Raw genomic sequence first — 17,238 nt, 5'->3', positions numbered from 1 at the left:
AAGATAAAATAGTTGGTATACAGTAAAAAAATTAAGTAGAAGAAAAACCTACATAAAATAAAATCAGAAAAAAAATAATCTATATATAATCATAGATATATGTATAGATTAGATGGAATTTATTTACTGTATATAAAGTGCCCTGGAGAATTTTCCCCCTTAACATTTCTTTTTTTTTTTTGCAGTTTTCCCCACTTTGATGTTTAAAGTCATTCAACAAATATGAGACCAAGATAACCCAAGTAAACATTTCATTTATTAAGGGGAAAAAAAAGTTTATTCAAAGCTGCTGTGTGAAAAGTAATGGCCCCCGAAACCTTGTAATGGTTGAACCACCCTCAGCAACAACATTTGAAATCAATAATTTTCTGTAACTGGCAATGAGTGTTTCGCATCTGTTTGGAGACATTCTGGCCCACTCTTCCTTGCAGAATTGTTTTAATTCAGCAACATTGGAGGTTTTTTGAGCATGACTGGCCTTTTTAAGGTTAAGGTCAAGCAGAAGTCCGGACTTTAACTAGGCCACTCCAAAATCTTTTGATTTCTTTTGTTTTTGTTTTTTTTAAACTATTCAGATGTTGACTTTCTGTTTTGTATCGTCGTCCTGCTGCAGAACCCAAGTGTCCTTCAGCTTAAGGTCACAAGTTGATGGTCGAACATTCTCCTTCAACATTTTCTGGTAAGGAACAGAACAGAATTCCTTCAAGGTTCCATCAATCACAGCAAGTTGTCCACGTCCTGAATGAACAACTTCCAAACCATCACACTTCCACCACCATGTTTGACTGTTGGTATGATGTTGTTTTTCCAAAGTGCTGTGTTACATTTGTGCCAGATGTAAGAAGACACACACCTTCCAAAAAGTTCAACTTGGGTTTCGTCAATTCATAGAATATTACCCCAAAGATTTTGGGAATCAGAAGTTTGTTGTTTTTTCAAAAGTAAGATCAGCCTTTGTTCTTTTTGGTCAGCAGTGATTTTGGCCTTGGAACTCTGGCATGGATGCCATTTTTGCTCAGTCCCTTTCTGTTCGGTCATGAACACTGACCTTAACTGACACAAGGGAGACCAGTTTTTTTTTTTTTTAATGTCCTGGGTTCCTTTGTGACAACCTGGATAGGTCATCGCAGTGCCCTTGGAGTAATTTTTGTAAGCGGGTCACTCCTGGGAAGCTTCACCACTGTTCCATGGGGTAATCAGGCTCAGGTGTGGTCAGTGAAAATGAACTCAGCTTTCCCAAAAAATGGATTAGCCCCAGTTAATTCATGATTTAACAAGTGGGGCAATTACTTTTTCACACAGGGCCAGGTAGCTTAGAATAGTTCCTCCTCCTCCATTAGTAAGTAAAGTCACCATTCAAAAACTGCATTTTACATTTACTTGGGTTATCGTTGTCTATTTATATTTGTTTGAAGATCTTGAACGTTAGTGAGGAAACTGCAAAAGAAATGTAAGAAGAAAGGGGCAAGTACAGTACTTTTTCACGACGCTGTATGTATGTTCTGACTTAAATTCCTGGCCTTTTTTTTACCTGACGTAAACACAAATGTGTGATGGAATACATTATGCATGCATTGAACACACACACACACACACTGTACTTGATGAAGCGTTTATTTATTCCCGGTGTCTCACATGACTCTAGCACGCCTCTGGATCGACTGTCTGTTGCCATGGTGATGCCCTGTCTGCGCTGTAAATACATTCAGAAGCTTTGTGAGACGCACACATTGATTGGAGAGCGCACACACGCACACCGAGTCAGCCTTCAGCCCCTCCCCCTGTTTTGTAATTAACTCTAAGTAAAAGATGATCATCAGTAATGGGACACGACTGATTGAGGTGGGACATCAGGCCATGTGTAATTACTTTCCAAGATTTATGAGTCTAAATACAAACAGACAGTATTGCATCCCCGTATTGCTGACCTGCGGTTTACATGTTGGTTATTATTGTCCCTCTTTTTATTATTGTGACAAAGCACACACTTGTAACACACTTACATCCATGTTTTCTCCAAAATTTTCCATCCAAAATAAAACACATGCATTGTGTTTCAAATAATAGAAAATGGATAGATATGTTTTTCATTGGTTACTTTGTATTAGAAACATCGGTCAGTATGAATTAAGAAGGAAAAAAAAACAACTATTTTCTCTATTATCTTGAAATAATCTAACAAATTGGAGCTGCGTTTCTAATATAAAAACAACTTACAATCTGTTATTTAAATACATTATATACAGTTACGGTATATAAACACTGAAAATCATATCTCCAAATATTGTTAGATTTTTGTTTTTGTCCAAAACATAACATAGAATATATTGCCCTCCCCCCCACAAAAAAAAATATTTTCGAATCTTAGCTTTTCCCCCTCCTTCTAGTGGGTTTACAAGCGAAAAAAGCCTGAGCTGCAACCCACTGTAATTACATTAAGCAAACGCACAGAGTTTGAGCTGTGGGATGTTAGAGGCGTGTTGCCATGGCGACGGAAAGGGGACACAGAGGGGGGCCGGGGGGTAAAAAGAGAGAGAGAGAGAGACGGAAGGAGGGAGAGTGAGGGAGGGAGGTGCATGCATCTTGACAGCAGACAGCCGAGGAGCCTGTTCGTTGTTCGAGTCCCGCCGCTGCTGCTGCTGCTGCTGCGGCCCGACACAAGGAGACCAACCGGACGGCCTGGTAGGCACCGCTCGCTCCTTCGCTTTGTCCTTTGTCATCACCGGTTTGATGCAAGTGTGAGTGTAGTTAGTTCAGTGGAAGATAAACCGCCGTGTGTGTGCGCGCTGGCTTGATTGATTGTGCGACTTCTGTGTGTGGTGTGTAGTAACACATACTTTATTGCAATGTTTGCAGCTGGAGGGGGAGGGTGTACTTGTGAAGTACAAAACATTATGCAGCTTGGGGGTACATTCCAGACCCAACCACCATTGGTGAAAATCAGCGAAATAGAGACCCTATTACAAAAACATACAAATAAAATAATTGTACTTCCCCCACACACTTAAACTTATTAAAACATGTTTTAAAGTTTTCTTCCTCTCACTGTCAAGAATTAGTAGACTATCGTATAACATCACTTTTGGGAAAGGAAACAAAGGCTTGTTCACTGCATATTTCTCTAAATAAGAGACCAAGTTCACTGCAGTTGAAGTTAAAACTGTCGCATTAAACTAAAACAATTAAACATTGTCCAGTGGTACAAGACAAGACAACATCACTTTTGGGAAAGCAAACAAAGACTTGTTCACTGCACAGTTCTCCAAATAAGAGACCAAGTGTAAGCTTATTCAAGCTGTTTTTTTCCCACTGCAATTGAAGTTAAAACTGACGCATTAAACAAAAACAAATCAACATTGTACAGCGGTGCCTTGAGATACGAGTGAAGGGACTCACAAGTGTTTCAAGAAATGAGCTGTCATTTTTTTCCCGCCCCTTTAATTTGCCAGCACAAACTTGCGACACGAGCACCGTATGACGGCAGTGACTCAACTCACTTTACAACAAGCAGCAGTTTGTCAGATAAACCAAATATAAAACAATGACAGCATCACATACTGTAGCTTTGCCTTAATGAAGTATTTTTAGCTTAATGCTAACAAACAATGCAAAATGCCATGGATGGGCTCATGATATTTGTCCACAAACGGTGCAGCAACACACCTAGAGGGACAATATAACTATTACAGGCATATGTTCTTTATCCTCTGCAAAGACTGACTAATATTACTTTCATACTGAGGAGCTGAGACCGTTTCCATGGACCGTATTGTATATCCATATGGGTGTCTTATACTGTCACCGGGTGGCCAAGGAACAACAGAAGGAGCAGTGCAGTATCCATTGAGTTGAAGCACAAAGTGTGACAAAAGCAGTTTAATTCTTTATATTCGATTGAATTATGTCATTACTATTTATTTTTATGAAGTACAGTAAATATGGAGTACTATTTTTCCTCATTAAAATATATTACATTTTTGTTTTGATTTTTTGGGGAGAAGGCTGGAACAGATGAATTCAATTTTAATTCATTTCAATAGGGAAAGATGACTTGAGATGTGTGTGTTTTGACTTGAGAGCATGGTCCCGGAAGGAATTCAACTCTTATCTCAAGGCACCACCGTATAATTAAACACCAATATGTTCATCCAAACCATATCATTTCATCTGATTAGTGTTCGTGAGCCTAATGCTAACACATAATGCGAAACGCCATAGACAGGCGAATGTAAATTAGCACAGTTGTTACGGTAATTCTAAACAACACAGAGCAGCAACACATACAAATAGAGCATTTAATGCACGTCTCCCACTCAGGTGTGATGAGCGGCCCGTCAGGGGCTCTGCAGATGCAGGCCCTGGGCCCCCGCTTCCGGGCGGTGGGGCCCCCCGGTAAGGTGCCCGGCAGGAAGAGGGGGCGTCCCCCGACCCGCAAGCTGCACTTCCAGAGCTCGTACTACACCGAGCCCGTGTGTGTGGCCCCCAGCGTGCCCAAGAAGAGAGGCAGGAAGCCCGGCTTTAAGGTACATCTGTGCATTGGACTGGTACTAGTACTAGTGCTACTACTGTTAGTATTACTATTAGAATTATTAGTACTGCACATACATAGTTTTTTAGTTAAGTAATTTTTTTTCAATCTGTTCATTATATAAACAATTATCACCCAACATTAATTCCTTCCTGTGCTACCTCTAATTTCCTATAATTTAGCATGATTTTATACAAAAGTACACATATTTAGTATGAAAAAATACATATTTTATTGTATAATTAGTAGAAAACTGCCATTTCCTGGTTGATTTATTCACCAGTATTGCTTTCTGTGCTAATTATAAGTAGTAGAACCTCTAAATTTCACAAACTTATTACGATTTCATACAAAAACTGCACATACAGTGAACAGTAGATAAAACATTTTTTTTTCAGTCGGTCAATTTTATTAAACCAATATCACCTAAAATCTATTTTCTTCCTTTGCTTCCTCTAAATTACAATAATTTAGTATGAATTAATACCCAAAAATGCCCATATTTAGCAGAATAATTGCAGTACATATTTGATTTTGTAGTGAGTAGAAAGAAATGTATTACTAATATTTCTTTCTGCGTTATACTGTATGTAGCAGTAGCTCAAGGTCACACATTTTGTAGGATTTCATACAAAAAGTGCTCATAATTATCAGAACAATGACATTTTGGGTAAAAAAAACCCAACAGTAAAATGCTTAACAACAGCTCAGCGGAACATCCATGTGTGCGTTTGTGTAGCTGAAGTCCAGGATGGTAACATCACCGTTAGCTACTTCACCTCCCAGATGCACACCAGAACCAGAACTTGGATCTTTACCCCAGGATGCGGCCATCGTCCCCTGCTCTGCATCGCCACACGCCCTCACAGGTAGCTAACTACACGCATAAATGCAACACAGGTCCTGCCTAACGGGAATATAATAAATGCTAACAGACTGTATTGGGGAGTAACCAATTACATGTAACGAGATTGCATAATTTCATTCCAAAATGTTCGCAATTGTATTTACTGGGCAAAAAAAAAATGGTCGTTAAATTCCAGTTGCTTTTTGAAATGTCTGTGATTACAGTTTTAGTTACATTTGAAAAATTGCCGCAAAAGTTTTGTGTGCGTGTGTGTGTGCGTGTGTATGTGTGTGTTGACTTCCTCCTTCTAAAACCGATGCTTGTGATTGGCTCTCTCTGGTCATGTGCCGTAGTCTCAAACATGACAGTTTTTCCCAATATGACCACTTTGAGGTGCAATCTATTAGTTTGTCTGAGATTTTGAAAAGGCTGGACTTAATTACACTTTTGAATAAAACAACATTGATTGTTGAACTGTCTAACCTTCATAATTTTAGACTTTTGTATATGGAACATTCACTTTTCTGGTTTGTCATGTGAAGCGCTTTTTAAATTGTTTGTCATTAGCTCAACGTGGACAGTATCGTGTTTTCACATACTGCAACACATAATGCAACAAACACATTCTTCCACATTTCTCAAACACATTTTATTTGTATTTACATTTCATCATGTATTGTGATCAGTTCATTGTTAGTGTAAAGAACAACTATGTTTTTAATTCCAAAATAATGATCTATGTACTCAAAATGTAATTACTTATATTACTTTGAGAAAGTAATTGAACTAGTTATACTACTATTACATTTTCAACACGATACCTTGTAATTGTAACCAACTGCGTTTCCAAAATAATCTTCCCAACACTGCTAACACACCGCAGGTCCTGACAGGAGACAACACTGGTAACTATAACATGCCACAGGTCCTGACAGATAAACACACAAACATATCACAGGTGTGCCTTTATCTTTATCTTTTCATCTTCGTGTGTCTGTGTGTGTGTGTGTGTGTGTGTGTAGAGCGGCTTCAACCACAAGTGCACAGCTGTTATCTTCTTCTTTTCCTTTGGGCTTGTCCCTTTAGGGTCGCCACAGCGCGTCATCCTTTTCCATGTAAGCCTATCTCCTGCGTCCTCCTCTCGAACACCAACTGCCCTCACGTCTTCCCTCACGACATCCATCAACCTTCTCTTTGTTCTTCCTCGAGCTCTCTTGCCTGGCAGCTCCATCCTCATCATCCTCCTACCAATATACTCACTATTTCTCCTCTGGATGTGTCCAAACCATCGAAGTCTGCTCTCTCTAACTTTGTCTCCAAAACATCGAACCTCGGGTGTCCCTCTGATGAGCTCATTTCTAATTTTATCCAACCTGGTCACTCCGAGAGCGAACCTCAACATCTTCATTTCCGCCACCTCCAGCTCTGCTTCCTGTTGTCTCTTCAGTGCCACTGTCTCTAATCCGTAAATCATGGCTGGCCTCACCACTGTTTTATGTATTTGCCCTTCATCCTAGCAGAGACTCTTCTGTCACATAACACACCTGACACCTTCCTCCACCCGTTCCAACCTGCTTGGAGCCGTTTCTTCACTTCCTGACCACGCTCACCATTGCTCTGGACGGTTGACCCCAAGTATTTAAAATCCTCCACCCTTGCTATCTCTTCTCCCTGTAGCCTCACTTTTCCCCCACCACCCCTGTCGTACTGGATGCCGTACTTACCCATCACTTCTTCATCACCCCTATTTCCTTCACCAACATGTCCATTATAATCTGCACCAATCACGACTCTCTCTCTCTCTCTCTCTCTCTGGTATGCTCAGAATTACTTCGTCTAGCTCCTTCCAGAACTTCTCTTTCACCTCTAGGTCACATCCTACCTGTGGGGCATAGCCACTAATCACATTATACATAACACCCTCAATTTGAAGTTTCAGCCTCATCACTCGATCTGATACTCTTTTCACCTCCAAGACATTCTTAGTCAACTCTTCTTTTAAAATAACCCCGACTCCATTTCTCTTCCCATCTACACCATGGTCAAATAATTTAAACCCTCCCCCTAAACTTCTAGCCTTACTGCCTTTCCACCTGGTCTCCTGGACACACAATATATCAACCTCCCTCCTAATCGTTATGTCAACCAACTCCCGAGATTTTCCTGTCATATTCCCAACATTCAAAGTCCCCACATTCAGTTCTAGGCAATGTGCTTTCCTCTTCTCTTTCTGTCGAAGAACCCGCTTTCCACCTCTTCTTCTTCGACTTCGACCCACAGTAGCTGAATTTGCACCGGCGCCCTGCAGGTTGACGGCGCCGGTGGCGAACGTTGTTAACCCGGCCCACGACCGATCCGGTATGGAATTCTTTGGATGAACGCTCATATTTGCTTGGCAAAGTTTTAAGGCGGATCCCCTTCCTGACGCAACCCTCTGCATTTATCCGGGCTTGGGACCGGCCTACAGTTTGCACTGGCTTGTGCCCCCCATATGGCTGCATTAAGTGCACAGCTGTTATCACTTAATAGAATTCTTCCCTAGTCCAACGTAATATTTTATTGCTTTCTGTGCCCTGCGACTGGTTGGCAACCAGTTGAGGACGTATTCCGCCTCTCCTCCAAAATCAGCTGGGATGGGCACGTTATAACCGCAACCTTCGTGAGAATAAGCGGTGGATGGAAAGATTGGGTTATGTGTAAACGTTACACACCATAGGCATGTCACCTCATCTGCTATAAGAGACTTGTTTTGCTCATCATAAACTATAGGAAAATAGTAAAAAAAAAAAATTAATGTTCAATAATATTAATAATAAATAATACATTTAAATAATAATAATAATCCTAATAATCATAATAATACATTTAAATGATAATAATAATAATAATAAAATACAAAATGTGTGTGTGCATGTTCCTCACCCAGCAGAAACATCGGTGCCTGACGACTTCGTGTTCGAGCCCTCCACGGACTCCAAGCGCTACAATTCGGTCTTCGGAGTGATGACGTCGCAGTACAACCGGAAACACGGGTACGGTTACCGGGGCAACAGCAGCGGCTGCCCCACACCGAGGATGGCCACATGCAGACCGGATACCAGTTCCGGAAGCTTCCCGGAGGCCAACAAGAATGGTGACTTGTTGACTTTTACTGGGGAAAAACAAGTGAAGCAAAGTAAAGATACAATGCAGTAACAATAACGCTATGATTTTGAATCAATATCGCTACTGTACAGGAACAAAAACGTTTAGGTTTTGGAACAGTGAAGTCACAGAAAAGTAATAGTAAACCTACAGTACAGGAACATTATACTGTAGTTTAGAATCCATGAAGCTACAGTACAGTAACAAGAACATTATAGGCAAGCATCAATAAAGCTACAGATCAGTAACAGAAAATCTACAGAACAGTCCCATTATACTATATTATCAATAAAGTTTAAGTACAGTAACAAGTTACAATATAGTAGCAGTTAGCTCCAACACAGAAACACTATAGTGTAGTATAAATAACACTGCAGTGTAGTAACAGTAAAGATAAAGTGCCATAACAGCTACACTCTAGTGTAGCATCAATACATTTAAAGTACAGTAACTCTAAAGCTACAGTAGACCAGCAGTACAGCAACAGAAAAGTTGCAGTTCAGTAATTGTAACACGACAGTACAGTTAAGCTATGCTTATGTTTAAGGTATTTTGGGGTGACAGTCTCAGGAGTGTTCATCATGACATGTACAGTACATGTAGCATGTTAGCATGTTAGCATCAAGGTAAGGGACAGTGTGTGTAATTCAGTTTCTAGCGCGGTGGCGATGGAGCCGGGAGAGTGCAGGCGTCCCCCAGGGAAAGACCCGTCAAGCTGGGGTGTGGACGAGGTGGTGTGCTTCATCAAGGACGCTGACCCTCAAGCACTGGGACCTCACGCGGAAACCTTCAGGAAACACGTGAGCGTGCAAAAAGTTTGGGTTATTGAGTTTTTACATGAAGTTTCATGATGAACCGCATTTTTGATGGACCAGTTTTTTTTAGATGTAATATTTTTTTTTTTCAAGAAAAAACTTTATTGTATGTGTCATAATTTTAGGAGTTTGCATGTTCTCCCCGTGCCTGCGTGGGTATTGTCCGGGTACTCCGGTTTCTTCCCACGTCCCAAAAAACTTGCAATGGTAGGTTGATTGAAGACTCTAAATTCCCCGTAGTTATGAATGTGTGTGCGATTGGTTGTTTGTTTATATGTAACTTGTGATTGGCTGGCGATCAGTTCAGGGTGTACCCCCGCCTCTCGCCCGAAGATAGCTGGGATAGGCTCCAGCACGCCCGCGACCCTAGTGAGGAGAAGCGGCTCAGAAAATGGATGGATGGATGGAAATTACAACTCCGTTGTGACTTTTTCTCCCTTGAAAAAACAGGAAAAATGACTTTATTCTCTTCAGATTCATACTGGTTAACAAAACGATATCTTAAATATTATTCTTGTAATTGTACAATAAATTGTAGTGGTAGTATGATAGTTGTTTTTCTTTTTAAATTAAATTGACCTGTAAAGATTATACAGTGAGCCCCCACATATTTGCGAATTTGCCTATTTGTGTATTTGTTTTTGGGATGCTCCTCCGTTATTTGGAGAAAAACACGCATATTTGCTGCGAATGCCAAACTACGAATATGCGGGGTTTTACTGTATTCCTGTCTTCAAAGTAGAGTATGACAAGTTTGTTTCCAGGAAATAGATGGCGACGCCCTCCTGCTTCTGAAAAGTGAGATGATGATGAAGTATCTAGGACTGAAACTGGGCCCCGCGCTCAAGCTGTGCTACCATATCGACAGGTTGAAACAGAATCGCTTGTGACTGTGCTGCCGGGGTCAAACGTCCCACGGCTGCAGCAAGCAACGCTGGAAAACTGGTGCTTACATGTTTGGTACTCCATCAGATCCAGATTTAGCTGTGCTGAACAGCTAGGGATGAAAAACACTTATTTGGTGCTTAAATTGTACCTCAATATCAATTTATTTAACCACTAAAAGATAGTCCTGCTGCTGCAGTATTATCGTGTGAATGCTGAACAGATTCTTCAAAAATTCATTTTACCACCCCATTTAGATTATTCAGACGTTCACTTTTTTGACATTCCTAAATTTCCACTTCCAAAAAACTGACCTTAAAAATGTTGAACCTTTTTTTTTTTTTTTTTTAAAGTTTTACATTCTACATTTCAGTTTCACTTCTGCAGTTTCCAGTTAATTCTCTTCAGCGTTCACACACAATTTCTAAAGAAATCTTAAGCTAGTGATTTTCATTATGTTAGTGCAAAGCAGCATGTAGCCAAGTTCTTCCTCTTCACTGCCTTACAACATTTGACTTTCATTTCACTGTACAATATTATGACTACATGTCTCAAACAATGTAACTTTTCCCATGTATTTTTCGGTATGTATATTAACTTATTTCACGGAATGGAGGCAATGCTTGTAAAGTTTTTTTTTTAAACATGGATTGTACCGCACTCAAAATTTTTACTGTTTTGTGTTTTTTTTTGTAGTCTGCAATAAAATAGACTTGTAAAGTAGCATATCAATGTCTACGTTATAAAAAGTACTCCTACTCTGCACTTAATTAGAAGCACAGGTACTTGTGTAAAAAAAAAAAAAAAAAAAAACTCTAAAAGTAGAAGTAATTATTCAACTCCTGTACCCAAGTGAAAAAGTACAAACTCTGAAATTTGACAAAGGAGCGCAACCGCTTTTTTTTTTTTTTTTTTACGTCGCGTCATCATCCGTGGAGGTTGAAAAAGTAACGAGACCATTTTGAAAAAGTATATAGCTGAAAGTACAGATAACCGTTTCCAAATGTAGGTAGTAAGCCTAAAGAGTCAGAAAACGTACTCAAGTACAGATACCTGAAAAATATTATTAAGTACAGTAATGAAATAGTGTTTTGTTACTTCCCACTGTAAAAAAATAAAATAGAAATCTGAAACATGACGTAAACACAATCACCTCGGGGTGACATACAATCAGTGGCAAACAGAGAGTATTGTATTACAAAAAGATATTATAAAGAACACATAGATCTGAGGTTTTAATGGCTTTCGTTCCTGGAGTGTCTAATGGTCCTAATATATTGTTTGACTTCGTTTACAAAAATACAAAAAAAATGTTTTCTATTAGTATATCGGCATTTGTGTATAGGCCATTTAGCAATATGATTACATTAATAATATAAAAGGTTTTTTTTCCCCACTACAGATGGATAGTAAATGCAGCCCAAAGATATATGTACAAAGCAAAAGGAAAGCTGCGGTTCTAGACAAACAGAAATCAAATTAAAAATGTCTTTTGTAAGAGATTGAGCAATTGCAAAATAAATGAAAAACATCCTAGCAAAAACAATAATTCATATCTATATGGTTTTGAAATCATTGTAGAAACTCTTTACATGGGTAGAATATGTGAATTATTTTAACAGTTTAAGCCTTATCATTTTTTGGGCGGGAAGCAAAATTTATGATTATGTGACTAACAACAACAAGTCAATCAAGTTTACACCTTTACTTCATTTAGCTACAACCCAGGCTGAAAACTAAACTAATGGCTTTATGAAGTAAACAAAAACAACAACAACAAAACCTATATTAATAATTATGTAATATTTCGCGCTCGTGATATGAACAGATACCTCACGCCACCTTTGAGCTGCGTGCCTATGGTGACCCTAATCTAGGAGGGTCAAAGTCATCAGTGCATTCAATGTGTGTGGACGGCCAGAAAGACCAAGAATGCTGTTGTAACACGTTATGCTGCACACGGTAGCGTTCAATTAGAAAAGGAACTGGGAGTAACCTTACACAAAGTTATTGTTGAGGGCTTTTTTCAAACGTTATGAATTGATATACGCTTTGGCGTTGAAATAAAAGTAAACCTCATTAAAATCAGTTGTGAAATTTAAAATTCAAGTTATGACTTTAATTTCAATGTTCATGCATTGCCTTTGAAGGGAATGTCGACCTACCCAACATGGCCGCCACTTAGGCAAGTTGGTTACCCAATCTGGTACATCAGCATACACTTTCTGACATATCGCGATACTTGTACCTGTCACTTTACTTCCGGTATCACCGTGCGGTCTTGTGGGAGTAAGGAGAAGCTCGGCGCGATTATGGCAGACTTCTCGGAGAGGTCAGTGCAGGCGGCCGTCGTCGTGTCCTTCCTGGCGGGCTTCGCGGCCGGCTGGCAGGCCAACCGGATGCGCAGGAAGTTTCTGGACTGGCGGAAGAAGAGGCTACAAGACAAACTGACAGAGACGCAGAAGAAACTTGACTTGGCCTGAACGGACTCAACATTAGGTACACCTGCCCACAACAAAAAATAAACATAACGAGGTGCCGCTCTGAATGACCCAGTCGTATTCACATTAATTCAATAATATGTTTATTAATTTGCTTGTATTATGTTCGAAGAATCTCTCAATGACCGTCTTATCAGTCAGAAAGGTTATTTTTGTAAAGTCAATGGCGGCCTCTGGTGGCCAAACAAGAATGACGGCTTGTAAAATTAGTTTCTATCACACTGTATCTTTTCATATATATATATATATATATATATATATATATATATATATATATATGTATATATGAATGAATGAATGTGAGGATAAGCAGCTTATCCTTTCCTAATATAGTTTTAATTTAAAATAATTTCTTTTTCAGGTTTAGGACTGTGTGCTGCCCTACATGGGTGGATGCTGGATGTTCCTCGTTGGCCACCGTAGGAGGAAGAAGAAGAGCAGGAATGTCTGCCAATCAATCCTGAACTCTTTACAGTTGTCCGAAACCTGTAGAACACTAACATGGAAACTCAAGTGGTTGTCTCACTTTTCCATGTCAAACATGGTCAAATAATTATGTCTTCTAAGGATGACCAGGATTCACAGCACTGAGTATTAACAATAATGTCTATGGTCATGTAAATATTACACAATTAATACCAACAAAAACGTGTACTTTGAATAAAATATACTGCTAAGAAATACTTTCTGGTTTTGTTGTGTGTGACGCAATGTATTGAATTACTCACTTCACAACTGACCCAACTTGAAACGTTTGTCCTGAGTGACAGGTTACATAGAACACTAATCAGTCACACTACATTATCATTATCATGGGAAATGTTTTTACAAATGAAGTATACATTTACTGCCAGGTTAATACTAAACGGTATTGACACCAACGTGATGAAAAACTACGATGTGCTTCAGTTTGCCAGGCGGTGGTTTTACACTAAGCAATGGCGGTCTCTGCTGGCCAAACGAATAACTGCAACTAGTAAACAGTTTACATCATATGCAGCGCAACTAACTAACTTAAACAGCAGCGTAAGAATATATGTTACATGGCGCCAGAAGGCACGCTTATTTGCCACCATAGTTACTGTTTATTGGATTGTTTTGTATATATATTTACTATAACCATAAACCACGGATCCCTTGTAGATAAGCACCGGTAGTGTTCCACAAGACTCAATATGAGGTCCACAGACTTTTATGTTGCGATGTACATAAAATGCCACAAGTACTTGCTGCTACAGTAGAAAACTGACTGCATTCCACAAGGCTCCCTACTAAGGCTCAGTCCACAGATTTTAACAGTTTTGACGGTACTTCCTCACAGTTATTTCTGAGATTCTGGTTTCTACTTTAGCTCTCTTGTATGTTCTCCCTGTGCTCGGGTGGGCTTTCTCCAGGGTAGTCTTGCTTTCCTCACACTTTCCAAAAACATAAGTTCATTGAAGACTAAATCATCCGTAGGTGTTAATGTGAGCAGGAACAATTGTCTATGCAGTAGTACCACGTTCATCGTGAGGGTTAATTTCCAGAACTGCTCGCGATAAACTAAAAATCTGCGAAGTCGTGAGCATATATTTATTTTATTATTTTTATATATTATAAAGCATTATGAATTTCCATACGCTCTGATTAACCTTTCCCATACTCACATAAACACTTCCTATTAGGACTGGGGCTATCAAACATATTTAGAATTGATTATTCTATTGATCATCCCATTGATTATTTGCGTAATAGCATTAAACATTTTTTTTTGCACAACAGCAATACAAAATATGCATGTGAGTTGCAGGAATAATTTTTGTCTACTTGAGATCGCCATCCTCACATTCTACACTGCAGTGTCTGTGATTTTGAATGTGTGTGGATTTAAAAGGCGGGGCCTGGCCTGGTGAGTGATGTGGGAGTCGGCGAATGAGAGTGCACAGTTGGCTGTTGGCTCAGGATAGCACCTCCTCCCGACTTGAATACAAATTTGAGTTACATTACAACCATGGAACCGAATTCTGTCTTAATTATGTCTTAAACCAAGGATCCCCTGTGCCAGCCTCCGTTAAATGTGTGTATACAATAAAATGTGCCTTTATAAAGATAATACTGCATTGTTGAAGAAGCATCACTTCCAAAACAGCATTATTGTCTGTAAAAGAAGCAGCTATTGGATCTCATTAGATCAGTGATTCCTAACTACATTGGTGTTACCCAGTTTCAATTAATTGGTACGAAACTGATTTTTCTACAACAAATAATATATCTTTGTAAATCTCTCTATGCCAGCGACATATTGTAAGAGGCAAAACAATTAAAATCTCTTCCACTAGATGGCAGAAGGCACTTACGTCACCTGTGTATCCACTTTGTGACATTTTGTTAGATTTTTTTTCTAATGTAAAACACCTTATAAAATACCTTGGCTCAATAAAAGTTGCCAAACACCACTTTAGATTGTGTACCTAATGTCAAGGTCAATGTGTGCAATTTAACTCATTCACTGGCAGCCTTCACATATTACACTATGTAAAAATACAAAACTAAAATGACAAATGAAAATGTTTAATCCTATCCATAGGTGGTGCAAGTGCACTTTAGGATCAAATGCACACTGCCCCCCCACTGTGTGTTAAATGAGACGTGAGCAGATGTTTTTGTCATTAACATCCGCGTATATCAGGCCAATTACGACCGAAGATGTGAGAACATGTCACGAGCGGATGGAGACGTCATCTAATAATAAGAATAACGAGTCATTCATGCTAACATATATCTGTATTTAAGCGCACGTATAAAATATGATTTGACAAGAGTTTAAGAGCTTTATGGGACTCGACTGTAGTTAATATGATAAAGTGCTGAGTCACGAGGGAAATCAAGTGCAGGTGGCATTTAATTAGACGTGCGTTTATGCATTATGTCACGGTAAATGCTAAATTTATATTCCATTTTTTTTTTTCACAAAGTAATTGCAAAGTGTTTCATTAAGTTGTGTCAGCAGTGGAGTAGAAAGCACTCCAACTACTTAAAGGATAACCCCCCCTTTCTTTTTTTAACATATATATTTTTAAAGGGGCCGTAATATCGGGAAAACTTCACTTAAGTGCTGGAATTTATGAGGACTGGACAACTGGAGAACCGAACCCTTCATTTTCACATTTATTTGAGATCCTTGACAGCCATCTTAAGTCTGAGTAAAGTGGTGCCTCCACTTACAAGTTTAACTCACTCTACGACCACGCTTGTAACTCAAAACACATTTCCCTATTGAAATGCATGGGGATGCCAGTCCAGTTCCAACCCCCCATAAAACACAAAGAAAAGCGTTTAAAAAAAGAAAAAAAAACACTCTACAGTATTGTACTTTATAAAAACATAATTAAATCGAATGTGAAGAATTAAACAGGTTGTGCATCATAATTCATTGTGACGACTCCCGGTGTGCGAAACTTGCCCACCAGGGGGTAATATATTACAAGCATAGGTATATACACAAAGAAGACGGTCACAACTGCTAAGTAAGCTACAATAATCATTGTTTTTTTTTTTTGCAGAGGATAAAAATAGATAACAGTAATAATAAGGCACTGCATTTATAAAGTGCTTTTCCAGACACTCAAAGACACGTTACTATTCATTCACTCCACAGCCGCTCCGTGGTGGTGGGAAGCTACATGTGTAGCCACAGCTGCCCTGCGCGTAGTCTGACGAAAGCACGCCTGCCATTCTGTGCCTACGGCTCCTCCGACCACCACCAAACCATCCAACTGCATTAGTTCAAGGGTAATGTGGGTTGAGAGGCTTGGCCAAGGACACAGCGACGACATGCCCTTGACCAGGGATAAAAACCAGCCACTCTCCGGTTGCAAGCCGTACTCTTATCCTCTGCGCCAAGCCGCCCATGAAATATATTCATATATATAATGCAATATAATCATAATTCACATAATCTTGTGCCGCAAAAAGAAACATATCAGGCAGAAGAGTGACTGATGCTGATAATTTCTGCTTTTGTGACACTAACTATAAAACAACGAAAGACTGCCAAAGGGCTTAATGCAAAATAATCATTTATTTATTCATATACAACTAAGAAGCACACTGTGAGCGACACCGCTTCAACGCATGGCTCGAGTTGAACGTCAGTGGCTTTTTTAAAATGGCGTTTGCCATTCACGATCGCGACACACACGTTATACTATCTACAGCGACATGTTCTGCTTATACCATACATGCATACTCTGTTGGAGTATGAGGTGCCGAAACTTGTCCGACTTCCAATGGGGCATTTCTCTTCCTCATAATCGACAAGACACGCCGAGATTCACCCCCTAATCTTTATCTTCGGCTCCGAAGCTGTGCTGATCTCAAATCCAAAGCGATGCAACACCGTCATATACAGGGATCTGTTCGTTTAAAAGCCTGAATTTTGAAACCCTCTTCCACTGTTGAAATACGTACTTGACAAACATATACTGTACGTCAGTAGATTCCAGTTAATGAATAGAAGCGTCTACGGCAGTGAATGAG

General features: G+C 39.5%; 2 protein-coding genes and 1 long non-coding RNA gene across 4 annotated transcripts; 2 read left to right on the top strand and 1 right to left on the bottom strand.

The window, feature by feature from the left end:
• Positions 1 to 1,622: 1,622 nt before the first annotated feature.
• Positions 1,623 to 12,603, bottom strand: LOC133468190 (uncharacterized). Its single transcript, XR_009785429.1, has 3 exons — positions 12,468 to 12,603; positions 8,298 to 8,526; positions 1,623 to 1,693 (listed from the first exon to the last, which is right to left on the bottom strand). It is a non-coding gene; the product is annotated as an uncharacterized LOC133468190 (long non-coding RNA).
• scml4 (Scm polycomb group protein like 4) lies at positions 1,687 to 10,945 on the top strand. 2 transcript variants are annotated; one of them, XM_061753767.1, is made up of 6 exons: positions 1,687 to 2,682; positions 4,318 to 4,523; positions 5,268 to 5,397; positions 8,305 to 8,508; positions 9,171 to 9,319; positions 10,099 to 10,945. In XM_061753767.1, the coding sequence occupies exons 1-6, from the start codon at positions 2,577 to 2,579 to the stop codon at positions 10,222 to 10,224; spliced, it is 921 nt and encodes a 306-aa protein (XP_061609751.1). In that variant the 5' UTR covers positions 1,687 to 2,576; the 3' UTR covers positions 10,225 to 10,945. The 2 variants fall into 2 exon arrangements, with proteins under 2 accessions (XP_061609751.1, XP_061609750.1); XM_061753766.1 differs by having other exon boundaries at positions 8,302 to 8,508.
• On the top strand, positions 12,470 to 13,403 carry LOC133468189 (mitoregulin-like). Its single transcript, XM_061753768.1, has 2 exons — positions 12,470 to 12,718; positions 13,082 to 13,403. The coding sequence occupies exon 1, from the start codon at positions 12,532 to 12,534 to the stop codon at positions 12,700 to 12,702; it is 171 nt and encodes a 56-aa protein (XP_061609752.1). The 5' UTR covers positions 12,470 to 12,531; the 3' UTR covers positions 12,703 to 12,718; positions 13,082 to 13,403.
• The last annotated feature ends 3,835 nt before the right edge of the window (positions 13,404 to 17,238 follow it).

The sequence above is a fragment of the Phyllopteryx taeniolatus genome, chromosome 18, assembly GCF_024500385.1.
Source record: "Phyllopteryx taeniolatus isolate TA_2022b chromosome 18, UOR_Ptae_1.2, whole genome shotgun sequence".
In the NCBI taxonomy this organism is placed as follows: Eukaryota; Metazoa; Chordata; class Actinopteri; order Syngnathiformes; family Syngnathidae; genus Phyllopteryx; species Phyllopteryx taeniolatus.
This window is presented reverse-complemented; position numbering and strand designations above follow the sequence as displayed.

Bases quoted from the DNA above. Each gene is read 5' to 3' on its own strand.
- LOC133468189 (XM_061753768.1), top strand. From the start codon at position 12,532: ATGGCAGACTTCTCGGAGAGGTCAGTGCAGGCGGCCGTCGTCGTGTCC.
- scml4 (XM_061753766.1), top strand. From the start codon at position 2,577: ATGCATCTTGACAGCAGACAGCCGAGGAGCCTGTTCGTTGTTCGAGTC. The intron at 4,524-5,267 runs GTACATCTGTGC...GCGTTTGTGTAG, and splicing joins GCAGGAAGCCCGGCTTTAAG to CTGAAGTCCAGGATGGTAAC. The intron at 9,320-10,098 runs GTGAGCGTGCAA...GTTTGTTTCCAG, and splicing joins CGGAAACCTTCAGGAAACAC to GAAATAGATGGCGACGCCCT.